This window comes from Argopecten irradians, chromosome 13 (genome assembly GCF_041381155.1).
Source record: "Argopecten irradians isolate NY chromosome 13, Ai_NY, whole genome shotgun sequence".
NCBI lineage: Eukaryota > Metazoa > Mollusca > Bivalvia > Pectinida > Pectinidae > Argopecten > Argopecten irradians.
In genome coordinates this window covers 18,608,719-18,628,255 of record NC_091146.1, presented here as the reverse complement: position 1 = coordinate 18,628,255, position 19,537 = coordinate 18,608,719, and the positions used below count along the sequence as shown (strand labels likewise).

General features: G+C 31.2%; 1 protein-coding gene across 1 annotated transcript in view; it reads left to right on the top strand.

The window, feature by feature from the left end:
* Window positions 1-17,960, top strand: part of LOC138305989 (talin-1-like) — a 91,102-nt gene extending 73,142 nt beyond the window's left edge. Inside the window, 12 exon segments of the mRNA XM_069246300.1 lie at window positions 1,127-1,243; window positions 1,704-1,889; window positions 2,952-3,056; window positions 3,326-3,431; window positions 4,640-4,675; window positions 7,099-7,223; window positions 8,607-8,732; window positions 10,144-10,161; window positions 13,004-13,072; window positions 13,263-13,445; window positions 13,796-13,918; window positions 14,524-17,960. Coding sequence (XP_069102401.1) covers window positions 1,127-1,243; window positions 1,704-1,889; window positions 2,952-3,056; window positions 3,326-3,431; window positions 4,640-4,675; window positions 7,099-7,223; window positions 8,607-8,732; window positions 10,144-10,161; window positions 13,004-13,072; window positions 13,263-13,445; window positions 13,796-13,918; window positions 14,524-14,655 — 1,326 coding nt within the window. The 3' untranslated portion in view covers window positions 14,656-17,960.
* The last annotated feature ends 1,577 nt before the right edge of the window (window positions 17,961-19,537 follow it).

Sequence of the window (19,537 nt, the reverse complement as noted above, 5' to 3'; positions counted from 1 at the left end):
TGAAAATAAGTTTATTGTAACATTATAATGGAATTATAGATATTATATGGTGATAACTAATAGCCAAAGTGTTTTACATTATCAATTGAATGTCAAAGAAGAAAAGAATGCTCAAACTTTATTTTTCATTGATTTTGATAAGTTAAATGGAAAAAATAGTGATATTTTATTTTTTTAGTCGACTAAATAGATACAAGTTTGGTATTCAGAATTATAGAGAAAAATATTTTGAAAAGTTTCTAATATATATGTAACTCAATGTATTATTGGTAGAACAACATTGAAGAAATTTTCTGGTAATGTAAGTGTTATAGATTTGCTGTATACCTGTAAGCTATATGTTAGTGGTATGAGGTAAGTATGTATATACATATATATATATATATAATAAAACGTGTATATTATGTTGTCAAATAAATGGTTATGTTGTCTGAAAGATATTTTGTCCTGTATACCTTTTGAATGAAATAAGCTATGAATCAAGTCAGCATTGCAAATTTTTATTGAGGACATTCAATTTTCAAAATTGATTTTAAAATTATTTTGGAGTGTTTTAAAGTGAATGTATTTATTAATAGATTAAGATTTAAATTGAATATTTTATGAAAAATATTCTTCCTAGACATTTGTTGTATCTGACTTTAGATATGTCCATGCCTGCTGATACATATAAATTCAGATTTCAGAAGAAATTGATATCTGATCCAATTTCATATTTCTGTCATTATAATTTGAACAGGTAAAATGGTCTAATGATGATAGATACAGCAAAACGTTGAATATTAGTGTAAATTTATACAATTCAGTTGTTATTTTGTAATAAGTGAGTAAAAAAGAAAATTCATGGAATCGGGATTAATATGGAAAAGACCAACAATACCAGGACAACCAGGAACAAGCCATGACAATCAACTGACTGGATGTGGTCAATTGGAGATTTGAAGAAAAAAAATCTGTTTCTTTTTCTTTCCTTCAAACTTTTCTTCCTACTTTCTTTCTCTGTAAAAGTTTATTAATAACTACCTTATACCATAACTTTTTTTTAAATGTCAGTAACCAAGTAACTATAATTAACACTTTTACCTAGCTTGCTTGAATCTGAATGGTCCACTCTTTCGTTGCCTAGGTGATGGTGACCAATGTGACATCACTCCTAAAGACTGTGAAGACTGTTGAGGATGAGGCAGCGAGAGGAACACGGGCCCTGGAATCCACTATCGAGGCTATAGGACAAGAAATTAAGGTAGGAATAAGTTTTACAAATGAGAACTTGATGTATTCTGGAAATTATAAAAACAAAATGTCATTAGAAATTAAAAATATGATGAACATTGAAATGAAAAAAAAAAGTTCTAAATCTGTTGATATTAGCAAAAATATGTTATAAGCATGCACAGTTATATAAATGTGTTGTTAAAAAAGGGGATCAGCACAAGGCACATGTAAAAGAATTCAAATTATTTTGTATTTTAAAGAAAAATGTCATGTTTAAAAAAAGAAAGAAAATATGAACATTGTATTGAAACATTAAACATTTTAAATTATCTGATTTTAGCTGCAAGTATGTTATCAACATACACAATTATTTAAATGTATTGTTAAAAAGGGAGGGAAAGAAGCACAGGGCACGTATAGAATAATCCAAATTATTAAGTCTTTTACAATAATATTTTCATCTGACCTATATCTTTCTTTGCTTGTAGACCTATGACACAACAAATGAACCAATGAGAAAAGCCACAGCAGAAGACCTTATTAGGATAACTAAACCAATCACCATGGCAACAGCTAAAGCCGTCGCCGCTGGTAACTCATGCCGACAGGAAGATGTTATTCAGGCGGCCAACATCGGACGGAGAGCTATATTTGATCTCCTGGCTACTTGCAAGGTAAAACAATCGGACAATACACAGATTCCGGGATACAAGGAACTCTTCTGGGTAGGAGGTAGAAAACGTTGATTTGGTCATGTGACCGCGAACAATTTAGGGCGCATTTTTTCCGTCATGGCGGTGACACTTATAGACAGTGAATACCAATGTCCGAGTAAAGGTAATTGTCGGTAATACTTGCTCGATAACGGAACTAAGATAGATTGTTATGACTTGTGCTTCTTATTTGTTATTGATTTTTGGAAAAAAGTTCCCAGATAAGCTATGAAATATTTCTGAGTGAGACGTCAGATACCGTTGATTTCTAACTGCTGTGCGACAGCTCCATTTGATGCTGTAATTTACATGTCATTTCCTTGTGAAGTGTCTAAATTCAATTTTCGTGCATATTTAGATTATTTTTGATGCAATATGTTTTGTTAATTAATTCTAAGTGTTCTGTCATAATATGTGATATCCGTGTTCAATCATTACATATGCCGCCATTTTGTTTCAAATGTACCCTAAATAAAGTCACGTGGTGATGAAAGTCACATGACTAAACTGACAGAATGTTGTATTCCGGAAACGGCGTATTTCATCTCCATGATTATCATTCGTCTAGACATCAAGGGTAGAAGTTTGATACATCTTAAAGGTTATCTGATATATACAAAATTCATGCGTACTTCTTCTACAAGAGCATAGCACTAGGATAATGATAGGCTTTTGCCATCGTTGTATAACTTTCTTACTTTGCTCTACGTATTCTTCTTATATTCATTATAAGAGTTTTAACGTATTCTTCTTATATTCATTATAAGAGTTTTAACCTGCTCTCTAGGTTTTCTCTGTCTTTATAAGTTGTAGATTGTAGATCTTGTCTATGTAGCTTTTTCCATCATTTTAACAATTAATTATTTTTTCAAAAGCACTTTTTAAAGAGATTGCTTTAGATATCTACAAACTTTGTCTTAATGACTTGGTCATACTATATGTATATAAAAATTTTACTGTCTGTGCATTTTGACTTTGAGCTATCTGTGTAGTTTGATTGACCTTGACTTTCCTCATTACTAGGGCGCTGCCACCACAGCCGAGACGGCTGATATCCGTCAGCGAACCATCGTAACCGGACGAAATGCTGCTTCCGCATACAATCAACTCCTTGAACAAGTCAATGTGGTACGCAAGTCATTGTTGATCATTTTGATAATATTCTCTTTGATTACTACTGAGAAGGTTATATAATCACTTGGGATAAGATAGGATCATTCAAATCCAATGTTTCAAATTCTTCAGTTGTTAAAATGCCTTTAGATATCAACATATGGGGAGTCATATTGTTGTTTGTTGTGAACCAAAAAAAAAAATAATTTGTGTTATCGCAAATGAACCTTTCTCTGTCAACGCGTTTCGAGAGCTAAAATAAACATTTTAATCCATTACGTCAGATTATACAAAGACCGACACCAGAGGGCAGGCAATGTCTTGTGGAACTCTCCCGACAAGTGGCCAACTCCGTGTCAGAAATCGTCCAGACAGCTGAGGCTATCAAAGGTACGAGTACAGATAATAATTTGTCAGTTCTTGAAATACTGTTATAGTATACTATACTCTTATTGTTTGGAACACAAGTTTTTCTAAAGTTGTCGATATTCAGATAACAAAATCTGACAAAGTATGTTGACAGCGTGCTAATGATCTATTTATAACGTTTCCATAACTGACAAGACTTAATCTATCAAAAGTTTAGGAGTTTACATACATCTGAGCCATCGAAAATGATTTTCATAAGTTATTTAACTTATTTTGCAACCTTAATAAACTTAATAAATTTTGTAATAATATTTTCAAAGGACTATCCTGATTCATCAGTTTGATAATGTGAATAGCATTACGAAATTTGACAATTCATTAGCGGGAAAATAAGAAATTCCGTTGGCATGGTAACATGGTGGTACTTTAAATTGTTTACAGGGCCTCTTGTACGTGTTGTATACCGATGATTCACCACTTAATGTTACACCCATTGTCTTGTTGCCGTATTTGATATTTCCTAGATTTTGATCAACCGACCCATTACATTACCGATAACAAAAATCCTTTAGTTTATACTGATATTGAAAAACCTTCTCTTTCTTATTCTGATACATTTGACACCTTTTATGAAGAAAACCCTTTAGCGGAGTCCTACATTTATTTTGATTTTGTTTCAGAAATTACTCTGCTAAGTAAAAGACTAAATTTCAGAATTAAGCATTGAGTAACTCTATATTCAGACTGTTAGCTAAGGGTATGCTGTACTCACTCTGTGGAACTTGCGCTCAAATGAATTGGTACAGAAGAGATGAAGTATTATACATAATTACTGCTTTTATATGACCATATTTGGGTGCTTATCGTCCACAGCATCACTCAAGATTACATGGTCTAATAATACATGCATGTAATTATTGTATTTATATGACCATATTTGGGTTGTTTCTCGTCCTCAGCATCACACGAGATCACATGGTCTAATAATGTGTAATTATTGTATTTATATGACCATATTTGGGTTGTTTCTCGTCCTCAGCATCACACGAGATCACATGGTCTAATGATGTGTAATTATTGTATTATATGACCATTAATGTGTAATTATTGTATTTATATGACCATATTTGGGTTGTTTCTCGTCCTCAGCATCACACGAGATCACATGGTCTAATGATGTGTAATTATTTTATTTATATGACCGTATTTGGGTTGTTTCTCGTCCTCAGCATCACACGAGATCAGATGGTCATATACAGTGCCAGGTAAAAAAAGGAATGTTCATGTATATCCTCTGTAGGTCATAGCTACCAGTTTTTGCAAGGATTTTTTTTTATTTATTTATGTTTATTTTTTATGATTTTCAGATTAATTGATATTATTTTACCTAACCTAAGCCAAATGACATGAAACTAACCCTAATGTTATGATATAGCTTAGGTCCAAAAACACAACCTTAGCACTTAGTCTTCCCGAATATGTCGCAGTAAATCTTTTGTTAGCATTGGAACGAAAAACCCAGAACACTGAATATTTATCAATAAACAAGCACAAATGCTGGCTGAAAACCTTCACCCTTCCTGCCATTATGTAAAGACATTTACCATATATTATACTTCCCTCAGCTTTTCAGGATATGAAAGCTTTTCACCTTAGTTTCAAATTTTGAAGAAAATGTATATATGTATGCATTATCTCACCCATCCAATATACAGAGAGTTGAGTAGGGGATCAAGGAAAAATATGTAGTGTTTAAAGTATTATTAATATGATTACGAGCACAGTCAAACCTCATTAACTTTGAACATTTAAAATAATACGAGATTCCACGTTAAATGTACTAAAATATACCTTATTCAACCCAATAACTAGCTGATTAGGAAAGTTAAATAAATGAGGGTGTGTTTACTGTTTAATAGGACCAAATGTGGACTAATCTTATACACAATTACTGCAAATAATTAGTTTGCAAATCAATTCAAATAGAGAAACCTTCATAGTTTTCATAGTTTCAGTCTTGTCTGAGAAGAGGTTATAGTGACTTGACGCTTTTAGGACAGAATACAGTATAGGAAAACAAATTATTTGAAGAAATAAATAAACTTCAAAAAACAGAATCTTTTGAGTTATACCAAATTTAAGTTAATGAGGTTTAAGTGTAACTGCTGAAATTATGTTAGAAAACATGTACAATTTGTTGTTGTTTTTTACACTGGTAATGTTTGATGGTGGTGATGATAATGGTGAAGATCATGATTATTATTGTTATCATTACCTACGTGTATACACACATTGTTTAACCTTGTGTGTATGAATGTAGACTCTCAAAATGAGAGATGAAAAACTTACTGATGTTTCTTGTTTACCTGGTAAATTATTGCATGGTTTTAGATGTGAACATTTTTGGAATTCATTTTCCAAGCCTATTGTCTGACAATGTGAATTCTTGTCTGAAAATGTAAATTCTTGTCTTTATGTAAGTTGTTTTAACAGCTTTGTCTAAATCTTTCAAGAGGAATCATTGAATTTATTGTAAAAAAAATTTTAAAAATAATAAGTGATAATTTAAAAAAAAAAGAGAAGATTTTCGTCTTTTAAAAGTTTTAATACAGGTTTGGTTGAATTTATCTCTAAACAAAAACAGACAAGAATTTTTTTTTAATTGATAAGAGAAAATAAGAAGAGAAAAGAAAAAAGATACATTCTAAAAAATCAGTTTAGGTGGTAAGAACAGTAAAAAAGACAATATTTTTTCCTTCTTGAAAGATTTCAACAAGAGCCGAGATCTAACGGATTTCTCCCCTTGGCACCCGTTGATTGTTGTTATAGGTTTATGAACACACAGCAGCGTAGGTAGAGAATGAAGTGTTAAATTCCCGAGTTATAATGTATGTCTCTCCCTAGATAAACTAACAGCATGGAACCTGAAAAAAGGTTGAAATTTCAAAACAGTTTTGATGTAGAATGCTGAAAGGATTTATAAAGTTCAAACTATATTAAACTGTAATAAATTGTTGACTTATCTTCGAGCTTTGGAGAATGTTTTAATAACTAAGTACACATAAATCATTTTATATCTTCAAATTTGATGAAATCCATAAGTTGGACCTAGAAATTTGTATCCAAAAACAAGTTTGCAAATAAAGTTTACAATTTTTTCAGTTGTTCTTTCATTACTAATACAAGTTCACTGTTTTTGGAAAACATATGCAAGACAGTGATTAAAAAGATAAGAATAATTTTAAGGTAAATTGATTTGTTACAAGTATTTATCAAATCTCAAATTGTTTTGCATGAAATGTTTTAAAATTTGTGTACTTATTATCACTTAACTTGAAAGATACTGCAGGATCACTAAAATGTTTCATAATACATCTTTATCACCACTAAGCTTCATTTAACCAATCCAGATCATTTTCAAGCTTTATATTGCCATCTGTATCATCACGAAGCTTAATTAGCTATATATGAAGTCAGTATATACCTTCACATGTAATCCTATTTATAATCACGTGTTCACCACTTAGTTAGATTATATCAATGTTAGGATTTTTTGTCGACCTCAATTTTCAGTCTTCTATATTATTTCATAGATTTATTTTATTTTACGTGGGCTATGAGAAGGAAGAGTATTCCTGGGGTAAAGTTATACTGATATCATACTGATTTAGTGTTTATATGATTTCAGGCTCTGATTGGGTAGACCCTCAGGACCCGACAGTTATTGCTGAAAACGAGCTCCTCGGAGCTGCCAATTCAATTGAAGCAGCAGCAAAGAAACTGGCGATGTTGAAACCTCGACCTAAGGTTCAGGTAAAGAGAAAGATTTATATAACTTATTTATCTAATGCTTTTATCACTAACATTCTTTTCTTGTTGATGTGATCATATGTCTTCTAGACATTGAAACAGAGGTTTTCATTTCTCCTCAGAGGAGTTTGGTTCTATAAAAGCTGCAATATTTATACAGTTGTCATTCTTGGATGTTATTATGATATCAAAAGTTAGTAAGTGTTGGTATTGGAAACAAACATAACACTTGGATTGGATTTCCCAAACTGTTTTTAAAAAGATATTGAAGTATCGTGTTAGCAAGCTAGGTGCACAGTTGCTTTTCACAGCAAAGTCAATGCTGGTTGGTGCTTTGTAACACATTCTATAATTGGTTAGTAGACTAACATTTTCAGAGCTTCTCTAACAAGACTTTTGATTGGTGGAGGATAACATTGCTAGTTTCTGTGAGATATGTTTGATATATTTGGTGGTGACCTTTGACCTTTCCACCGATTATCAAACATGTCAGCACAGCGACTGGACCTAACAACACAGCAGCTAACATGGCAACATCTTGATGAAGGGTCTCAGTTTAACAACAGAATGGTAACCATGGAAAATGGGAACAGAGGCTACAGTGGTAACCATGGAAATTGCTTACATTAAGCATTATGATTTTGATGGCTCGATTCAACAGGACAAATAATTGTTCCTTCAAATTAATAGCTTGAATTAGTAGTTTGAGCTGTATAGATGATTGTGTAGTTATAGATCATTGTTGACAGGGGAGCTAGGTAACTGGTAGGTTTCTTTTGTGTGATTAAGTTTCCTTTCTGATTTCTTAGTTTTGCAGAGCAGTAAGACATACATAATTCAAGGATATTTTCTTTTATTTTTTTTTTATCCTAAGTATCAATTGCAGGAGAATTTGAATGTTTCGATGTCTTACCATCGGATATTTGGTTTACTCTTTGGATATGCGTATGTTTTACTCTCAGATACGAGTTCATTTGCAATATAATTAGTTGTCTATTAATAATATGCTTATGTTTTACTTTCAGGTTTGTGTTCATTTGCAATATAATTATTTGCCTAGTAATAAGTTTTCTTAGCTTTGGTTGTTGGTTCAAATGAGATCTTGAAACAAATGAAACCTTTGTTTTCTTATATTTTTTATATCTTTATATCAATTTGATAAAAATATATTCACCATCATTACAAATAATAAACAAATATTCTACTAATACATATGCCATTATGAATATTAGTATATATTTGTGCACCATTAAATCATAAAGTTTTCTTTTACAAAGAAACATTGGTTTGGAAAAATGAACATTTATAAAAAGAGCAGCGAATGTGATTACGTATTTACTGATATTTGAAGCATTTATATATAAGTTGTATTGTATAATTTTCTAGGAAGCTGACATGAGCTTAGAATTTGAAGAACAGATCTTGGATGCTGCCAAATCTATTGCCGCGGCGACAGCAGCTCTGGTGAAATCTGCGTCTGCAGCCCAGCGAGAACTGGTAGCACAGGGAAAGGTGAGAACAATACATTTAATTACAAAGTTAGATAACTCTTTAAATATGTGTGATTTGGTACAGAGTAAGTGTTGTCTGTTTAGAATAATTTAATTGTTTGTTTCGTTTAAATTTTCTCATTTGATGAAATCCAGTAGAAGTGCGAATGTTTTAGAAGTAGCTCCAGCTGCATGTTAGATTAAACATCTAAAAGAAGATTAATTTCAAAATATTGTGCATTTCTACTAGAAATGATTTATTTTCCTTCATTTCATTTAATTTCATATATAACTGCCAATGTTTTTTTAAAGACTAAATTTTGCATCTTCAAGATATGCTTCAAATTGAATTACTAATTATTTAGTTTATACTGCTACTATTTGTGCCTACTAATACAAAATCAAAATGTGCTGTGTTTATTAAAAGACCTGCTTGGGATAGCTTTGAAGAGTTGGGGATGGGGGTTAAAATGTAAAGGCTAACTTAAAATCCTTAAAGAGTTGATGTCTTTACCAATATACAATATATTGAACAATATGTTTATCAAATAATCTTAAACTTTTAACTTTGAAAACAATTGTAGCAATGGGGTTAAGAGATAATGATGGCAGAATGGTATACATTAATCTTTTACAGGCAGTGTGCAGTGCACCATAAAATTTGAAGGGCAGACAAAATTCAAACATTCTATTGTGTTATGAAAGGTGACGTCTATGGTCTAATAATTTCAAATAAGTTCAAAGGACAGCAAGGTGTTTACAATAAAAATGTTGATAAATGAATCAGACTTAAGAATTGGATGCGTATGCTTTTAAAGCTAAGCTTGTGTATATATATGCAAACTAATTTTAATTATATATTTCTATTTTTAAAAAAAAAAGAATAAAAAAAACTAGAAATGAATAAAGAATGAAATTTTTAGAATGTGAAAAAAAACTTTAATTGGTAAATTATTTTGAAGGAGATGGACGGGAGAAACTAAAGTAGTGCATGTCTCTGCATTTCTATATAGAATATTGAATATGAAGAATTCACCAAATTTTATTTCCAAAAGAAAATATATTAAGAGGAAAAAAGACGACAAAAAATAATTAGAAAATGAAGGGTGAATTACTGAATTCATCTTATCAAATTTTCTTTAAGGTAACTTAAATTTCAAGCAATGAATTTCAAATTCTTCTATTTAGAAAATAAGCAATAAATAATGCTTATCATATTGTTGAAAAAAAATACACAGAAGTTGATACCTTCTTTTTACACATTAAAAATGGGTATGAAAAAAACTTAAAATTAATCTATGAAAAAGGATGGATGTGAATATTTCATGAGCTAAACGAACAGTGGAAATTTTTACATTTCGTATGTGAGGAATCTTCACAACTGTATGTATAATACGAGATCCAGGTTTGATGCTATTTGCCTAAATTTCCAGGTTCGACCACGAATCGAGGTAACACCAGCGCTAGTTGCTTGATCACCCTATTTCTTAGGATGCTTGTTGGTTTCTATACAAATATTGAATTCTTGACGCTTGGAAACAGTTGCCATGGCAAACAAATTAATTCAAGAAAAGCAAACATTTTGGAGGGGAAATAATCTTGATACAATGTAGCGGTATCAAAAGATGTGATCTAATGTGATGCAAGATGAAATATTTTGCATATACATGTAGTTCATATTTTTACGTATATTTGATGGAACATGGAATATGTATCCTGTATTTTGGATTTTAAAAAAACATGGAAATTTGGATTAATTGATATGGAATGTCCTGCGGTTTAAACGACAAGTATTTTGTATTCAATTGAAACAAATGACTTGATGGATTGTCATGGCAACTGAATTTGGTTTTGGTGACAAATATCTATAAAAAGAAAATTAAACAATCATGTTTGCACGTCTATTCAGGAAACATTTAATTATTTTATTATGGTGATCTGTTTTATGATCAACTTTTTTATTGCAGTTTTTTTTGTTTTTTTTTTTTTTGTTTCATTCATATTTTTTAATTCATATTTTTTCATACACAGCACATATTTGTGTTTTGAATTTTTAACATATTGCCAGTAATGATACGTAATAATATTTTATAACATACTTTAGTTAATTAAAAAATTTGTCACATACTTTTAGTTAGTTTGTCAGAATAAGGCGCTAATTAAATAGAAAAATGTTTGATCTGTTTATCATCAAGTCCTCTCTATCCCTGGTTTACGTGGTAAAACCTATTAATATTTTTTTGTTGTTTTTAGTTGGGTGTATTATCTTATCCCTAGATTGTATGAAATGAATGATTTGGTTATATTGTTGACATTGTTGTGGTCTCCGATTAGCCCGTATTTTGTGTACAGTTAATTAAAAATTTCAAATTTTCAAAATTGGATAGTTTAAAATGAAACCTAGATATCTTAATGCAGATCTAGATTCCAGATAGTTTTAAAAATGAATTCTAGATTTCAACAATTTAATGAAAATTTGAAAGTATTTAGCCTTTATAAGGTGTGATGCACTGCCTATATTTAATTTATTTACTGAAAGAATTCTTTATCACTTGGTTATTTGTAGCTTATGTGTGCCTCGACTAATGAAATCAGTCTGATATGTCTAATGATATCTGATATGTCTAAATATGAAGACTACACACAGTAGTTACTAAAATCAAAACTCTACTTTAGAGGCATTTATCTTAATGTGAATATATTCATTTATTTTTATATTAATTTAGATTAATTAAGTAATTATCATTGCATTAATTTTATGATGAATGGGGTTTGGTGCATTATGTAATTTTATTTGAATGACGAGGAGCTGAAAATTATATATGGACTATTTATCAGAAAACGGATAAAGGAGTTTGAGACGTGCTGTCATTTATTCTATTCCGTATTTGCATATTACAGAGTTATCTACGCTTGCTGGTAGGTATTGATTGTGACGTCATGAGTTTGCGAGCATAACGTCATACGTTTCGGAGAAAACGACGTGAATTGCGCCCACAAAATAATGACGTAACAATCGATACCTACCCGCAAGGGAGCTAACTCTGTAATATGCAATGACGGATTTAAGCATGCTGTGTAAAATTTATATAAATTATTCAGTTTAATCAGGAAAATATATAAAGTGTCGACGGTTATTAGGAATGTGTTTTGATTTATACTAGCTAAATGTAGGAGCTCTTCACATCCCGGTTTCAACAGGAATATCAACATTTGTGCTAGATTTGGTTTTGAGCATGCTTCGGGGACAGTCTGATTGATTTTAAGAAGGAAAAATATGGAAACCCACCCATCTATATTTAGGAATAGGGATAGCAATTAAGTTTTGTGATTAATATACATTGCCGTTTCTATAATAAGAAACATAGATGAAATTGTAGGTACTATATTGTCAATTATGTACTTACAAGCATAATTGTATTATCTTTAAATGGCAGAATTTTGCTTTTTGAAATAACTGAAATGTTAGGTATTTGTACTGAATCACAAATACTTAATACAACCGATGTATTAGGATCATAGGAATTACTTCCTGATTGGGATTTCTTTAAAAAGTTGGAATTTCCGTAAAAGTTTCTTAGTAAATATTTTCTAAAATGTGTCATATACATAAACAATCAATGTATAAAAATTAATCTAGGGCAAAATTACTTTATTTTCTAAATGTTTTGTATTGTTTGTTTTTAATCTAACTGAAATTATTTCTTATCTTTTCACCATAACATGAAATCTATCTTTCTATGCAGCTAGGATAGGCATACCAATTTCACGACCGTTCTGGGTCACAATTTAGTATCCTTATATCCGTGATAACAATGATATAGGCACATAGACTCACCTAGTCTCTCACACTATTGCACTGGCTTCAAGCCATAAAATGGCCTAGATCTTCATAAAAGGAATTCCTTGACTCGATTATCACTTTGAAACACCTTGATCAGGAATGTCTTTTAATTTTCAAATTACAAAGGTAGTGTCAATATAGAAGGATTCTTACAGTTGTATTTGGCCATTATTATATCAAAATGTGCATCTACATGTACAAGATCCGGTTTAAAAATATTTTTCAAGTTGGTGAGTAAACATGTGATTCTGAAAATTTTGTTCATCTTTTTGGCATTTTTACCTATTGTTTATTTTGAACAGATATGCAGTTTGTAATCAATGTTTATTTTCTATATTTGACTTATTTGTTTACTTTTGCTATGATAATGATTATCTTCCCATGACAGAATATATGTTTAGAAATAATAAATACTACCTGAGCTAACGATATTTGATAATGTTTTACAGGTGGGCGCTACGTACAGTCGTATGGACACAGATGAAGATGGCCAATGGTCACAGGGTCTGATATCAGCAGTAAGTTCAGTTTGTAGTATCACATTCAGAAAATTATTCTGATGTATAGAAATGTAACATTTTGTCTTTAGAATAAAAGACTCGTTGGAATAGTTTTTATATGACGAAGCACAAGATTAAAAAATATTAAAATTGTCCGTTAGCAAACATTTAAGCATTGTACTTCTAGGCCTAAAATAATATTTTCCAGGCCCGATTGGTAGCTACAGCGACCCACAGTTTGTGTGAATCGGCGAATGCCATGGTCCAGGGTAATGCCACAGAAGAGAGATTGATAGCTTCCTCCAAAGAGGTGGCCGGATCGACGGCGGCTTTACTGGTAGCTTGCAAGGTCAAGGCCGATCCTGGCTCCATTGCCATGCAGCGGTTACAGGTAAATACAATAAAGATGTTTGGTACTGGTACAGGTAAATAAAGTAGAGATGTTTGGTACTTCAGAAAGACAGTTTTCTATTTTGGTGGATTATAAAGTTAGTTGGTTGCCTCTAAATCATTTAAAACTAAAATAATTCTAGGGAAAACAGTAAGGTTTTATGATACTGTATGTACATATATATAGTGATTTACTTTGTTGAATGTGTCATTGGTACCATGCATGTGAAATATTGGGTTATAAGTAACAGATATGCAAAATATTATTGAAAATGATAATGTAAAAAACATGATGTGTTCCAAATTAAAAGTTTGGAAGGTATTTATATATATATAATTTTTCTACTTCAGGCGGCTGGAAATGCGGTTAAGCGTGCGACAGATGCTTTGGTCAAACAGGCCCAGCAGTCCAAGGACACGGAGGAAGGAACACAATTGACCATCAACAAGAGGATGGTCGGAGGTATCGCACAGGTCAGTAGTGATTGTAATGTGTATAGCGTATTGTATACTGATCGGTTGGCCCTAGGACGATATCCTGATAATATATACCTAAACCACGGAATTCCAAAAGAGTTTTATCTAAGTTTCACAGGTTAATAACAATTGTAATATTTTAAAATAGATAGGTTTTCTGTAAATAGATGTCTGTTTAAGAGAAGTAATGTATTTGACCAAGGACTGGTCCGTAAAATAAATTGCTTAACCTTAAAGCTCCAAAATAGGCCGCTTTTCTTCATGGTTGATTTTCGTTGTAGTCTGGAGTCCTATGGTACATTGTAGTAATGAAATAATTATAACCATCACACATTTCAATAATGGTTACCATGGAAACGTATTTGAGGATCATTTAGTTGTCATATTCTCATAAAAAATTTTGCAGTTCTAATATATACTGGAATGTTTTTGCTTTGCTATATATGTATTTCAAATTTAACAAATTAAAATAACAAAATTCAATTGTTATTTCACAACCAGTTTTTGTGACAACCTGTAAATAAAGACTGTATATGTTTACAAACTTTACTGATATAATGTGATAGGTGACTGATATAAGATCGTTTCGTTTGTTATTTTAGGAACTTCAAGCTCAGGAAGAAATTCTAAGAAAGGAGAAAGAATTACAGATGGCCCGACAAAAATTAGCCGGTATAAGGAAAGCGAAATACAAAGATAGACCGGACGATTACGACTCATCTTCATCATTTTAATTATCGCCATGTTAGATAGGATATTGATATTTCAATTATAGATATGACAGAATTGGTAAGGACTAATACGCAACAGGAACTGACGGATATAAAGTTGCAGGGACATGTACAAATGTATAGGTATTGGTAATATCTGCTATCAGCAACTCTGAATGTGTAAATACACTGTAGTAAATTTGTTTGATTCGCCGACAAACCAGAGGAAAAGAGATACTAAAGTGACACAGACGAAGAATTTGTACAGAGAAGAATGGACAGGGAAATTCTTAAAGGAATCTATACAGAATATTTTTGCACATAAATTGCTACACAAACATTTCTAAATGTATATTTTTCATTGAATTAATAAGACAAGAACTTTTAATGTGTTTGTATGCTACAAAGAATTTATTTCTGTACAAATGTGTTACAAACCACATTAAAAGAAGAAAAAACCTGACTTATTCTGAAAAGAAGAAATTTTGAAGGGACACTTACAAATTTAATTGTTTCGTAATTAGTGTCAGGAAAAATAAATAATCTATGTTTTGCACAAAAATACTTTGTGTTACTGGCATTGAAGGTCTTTTGCACTGAGTTTTATCATTTGATCTAGAAATTTGCACGCCATGCTCGAAATAGAATTGCTGGAGTCACGCCAATGTTCAGAATGTGCCTAAAAAGTTTTGTGATGTTATATCTCATATCCGTGCTACTGAAAGTGTTTTTGTTTGATGTTGAAATGGCTGGTCCGATGTGATGTTCTGTATACAGGACAAAAATTAAATCGCATTTTACATATTTGTTACGCCCGTTTTAATTGGTTTGTCGACCTAACTAAATGTTTATTGGGCCAATCAGATAGGATTTCAGTATTGTACTGTTTCATTATACGTCAGTAGGTCAGGATTCTTGAAAATATTTTATCAAATATATACTAATCAAAGCTCGTATATACGTACGAAATATAATACATTCATTTCAAGTTGTATTCAGGATTACAAGTACTACCTTGATTAAGATTTATTTTAATTATATTTAGAATGAGACCAATTATTAATATACAATACAATATCTTTCGTCATTGTATAAAAAATATTCACAATAAAAATGTAAAAAAATATATTGATATTTTGACAGTGACCAAACAGTGGTCTAATTCAGACAAAAAAAATGATCTTTTCACTTTAAATTCATACTTGAAAAATTTAAAAAAAATCATTTAAACTCTGAAATTATTAACGTACTGCATCATAATTAGGAAGATTTCAAAGGTGAACAAATAAATTATTTATAGCTTTGAATAAAACGTAACCCCTATATTGTTATAACAAGTAACTTATATATCGTTTTAACACGACAAAAGAAATCTACCTACATGCTGTTGAAATGCAAATGCAAAATTAGTCAATATTACAAAAGCCTTCATCGGTTGAATTAATTTTTGTATCGCTATTTGTTTCAGATTTGATGTAAAATCCATTTTATCAGTTTGATGTGTTTGTATGAATCCTATGAATGATACCATTAATATTGCATCATTGAATGAAAAGCCTCATGCTGTCACATTAGTATCTAGTGGTCATGGCTACCTGCATTATGATATCTGTATTACAAGAAATAATAATTGAAAAATAAAATACTTAAATTATTTTCTGTCACAATACATCACGATTTGTAAATGTGTATTATAAATTGCGTGTTCGGCTTTGCATTTTTGCCGTCAGTATATGCCTCAAGTCTAACGAGGAACTCTTATAAGCCCTCAATTCATTCACCCCTGAAGACGCATTTGAGCTATTCCTGTTCAAAGGATGGCACAGATCATTATACATATTCAGGGGTGAATTAGGAAATTATAAGAGCTCTTAAAGTCCAAACACTTTACGAAATTCGCAATCCAGCTTTTCCATCAAACTAAATAGACAAAGATGATGGGGAAAGTGTTTTAAATATGACACACCTTTGCTAACGAGTTGAGACTGGTATAGATACAGGTAGATATGTGTATAATTTGTATTTGTATATATGAGGAATGTTTACATTTGCTAACTGTATAGATATATATTCAATGTGATAGAAGATACTGTATTAACCCTACGTGTGCTATTTTTGTACTTGTTAAATGAGCTTTAATTGATAATACAACTGCAGATTTCATTTAAATCAGTGGAATTCCATTCATAATACTTAATGTCTGGAGTATCAAAGAGGAGTAAGTCATATACTTAACTAGATTTGAAAATCAGTGGACAAGGTTCAAACAGGAAGTTCTATACCTTAAGGTCTGTTTCTGTTTTAGTTTGAAGTGGTACGATCCTTGTTTCTGTTATCAAATTGCTTCACTGGAATTTTTTGGGGGTCAAGAACTCAGAATGTTTGTATCGTACAAATGTATTTGTTAGTACTGAATCTAAGACATGTCTGAAGCATTTTCTAAACCTGCGAAGCAATCGTATTCAATACAAAGGAATAACAGTCACTTTCCTGTGATTTTTTAACGATTTTGTTAAAGAATAGGTTTAACGATTATGTTAAAGAATTTTATTTTTGATCACTTTGCCAGAACATAACTTAAAAAATACAAAAGATGCCAAAAGTTTGATGCATTGAAGACAATTAGTTAACTATAACTTTTATAGCTATTACTAAACTCTTTATCGATATGAATACTTCAGCAATAAGTTCACATGTACTTTGTGGGTCAAGAAAGATAACTACATGTACCTGCTGCTATTGTTACTCGTTTGTCATTCTACAAACTTCACTTTATACTGATTGGAATCTTTATAATGGAAGTGCTTTTGTGGTTTTTCTTGTTGAAATATTTTCAAGTGATTTTTAAATGTATTTTTGTATTTTGATTTAGACATATATAGCTAAATATTTATCTTTTTATTTATATACAGATAGGAAATGTATACAATGTATATTTTCCCTCGATAATCACGTACAGATCTGTTATATATATAGCATTTCTATCTTATTTTCTGCTTTTTCTTAACAAGGATTTGGTTGCATATTCAGCCGGAAATGAATAATCGACCAATCAAATAATTCGTATCAAGTCAATGGAGTTACATTCCATGGAACTTGAAACAAAAGATTTGATTGGTTGTTGAATGTTATCTAAACCAACCAGGTATTCTGTTATTAAGTATGTAGTCAGTACTTTTTAAAGCGAATGAATTAGAAATTGTCCACTGTACAATCGTGACAGCAATGTCTGTACGAATAATTTGCATATCATGAATATTAAATTTGCTTCAAATATTATGTAAAAAATATTATGTTTAAAAAAGATTAAGTAAATTAATCTGTATAAATCAGTGTTTTGTTTTCTTTGAAAATTTATTTTACTATTTCAGTATTTGGTTCCATATCTGAAGAATAATAGAGTTGCGTACAATGTAGGCTATTAGAACATCATCCTGAATGTGTTGAAACTAAAGGCTCAACGTTTTGGAGGAAACAAAATTAAAAAAAAAAACGAAACAAATCTCAAAACATGGGTTTCAACGCCAAAAAAATGCAGGATTCTCCGTGTACGTCTTTTAAAAAAGAAGGCTAATTTTACTGTTTTGCTGCGTGGTGCGATGAAAGCAAATAACTGCGGGCAATTACGACGAGCCGCGATAAGGAAATTTATGTTTAATCTATCTATTTAAATTAGGGATGTCATCAAATATTAATTAGGTAATATTCAAATATTCGTTCGGTAGATTGTTCGAATATGAAAAACGATATATACTGTAGATAGCCACGTTTGTAACGCACAGTACTTAAAGCGATCCGAAAGCACCTACATTTGGGACCCATGGTGATTTTCAAAATGTTGTCAATATCAAAACTGTTTGTTTTAAGAACTATGATAATTATCACACTATTCAAAAGTGATACAAAACAACTTACGTGTGTATGTCTTCGTTTTAATGCATTACGCATAAAAGATTGAAATTGCTAACTAGAACAACATTGCTGTTAGCTGATGTCTCGTGATAATTTATATATCTACATGTAAAACGAATATTCGAATAGTAAAGTTGACATCCCTAATTTAAATTGTGAAGGAAGTTATAAATATAGTATTGATTAAGATAGAGGTTCTACTTAAATCACGGATATACCAGCGTCCTAAAACACTCACCAAGCACTTCACACTGCATGCATTTGAAGCCGTCCTTAAAGATGCTCCATCGCCGACAAAGCACATTTGAACAATAATTGATGTTTAATCGTGTATATATATGTCTAATTAACATAAAAAATACTATGAAATAATCTATTTTGCTTTTGATGCATATGCAATCAACACTTCATTCCATATCGGACATAGTGCCACGGATATTTTTCGGGATGCAATTAATTATTTTTGATATTTTCGTCGTGAAGTAAAATTACAAGCTCGAACTTTTCCATGGTGGTAATGGTGTAACTCAAGAAAAAACTTTTTCATCTGCTCCTGTTTTCGAAAGAGAAAAAATACCGTTCGTCAGCGGTGGAGCATCTTTGAATGAATTTTAAGTAAATCAAAACAACCAGAAGATCTGACAATTGCATTAGGGTCACGTTCTTGTGACCTTTTGGATTGTTTTGTAGAGAACTAAGGTCGTGCAGTAGTTAATACAGTATTTACATATTATAGTTATCAGCCCTTGCGAGTTGGTGTTGATTATGTGAGCAAGTGTGACATCATTTTTTACAAAGAAAACTAAGCTAGTTTTGTTTGGTTACAACCTTCATGTACATTACAAGAGCAGATAACTAATGCAAATATGGAATTCGCAGTTATGGTTTTTTTTTTTTACTCAGACGTAGTCTATATCTGAGGTTGTCTATGGCACCCTTTCATGTCATTTATGTTATTTATGTTTCGAATGTGAAGTACATCCGAGAACACATA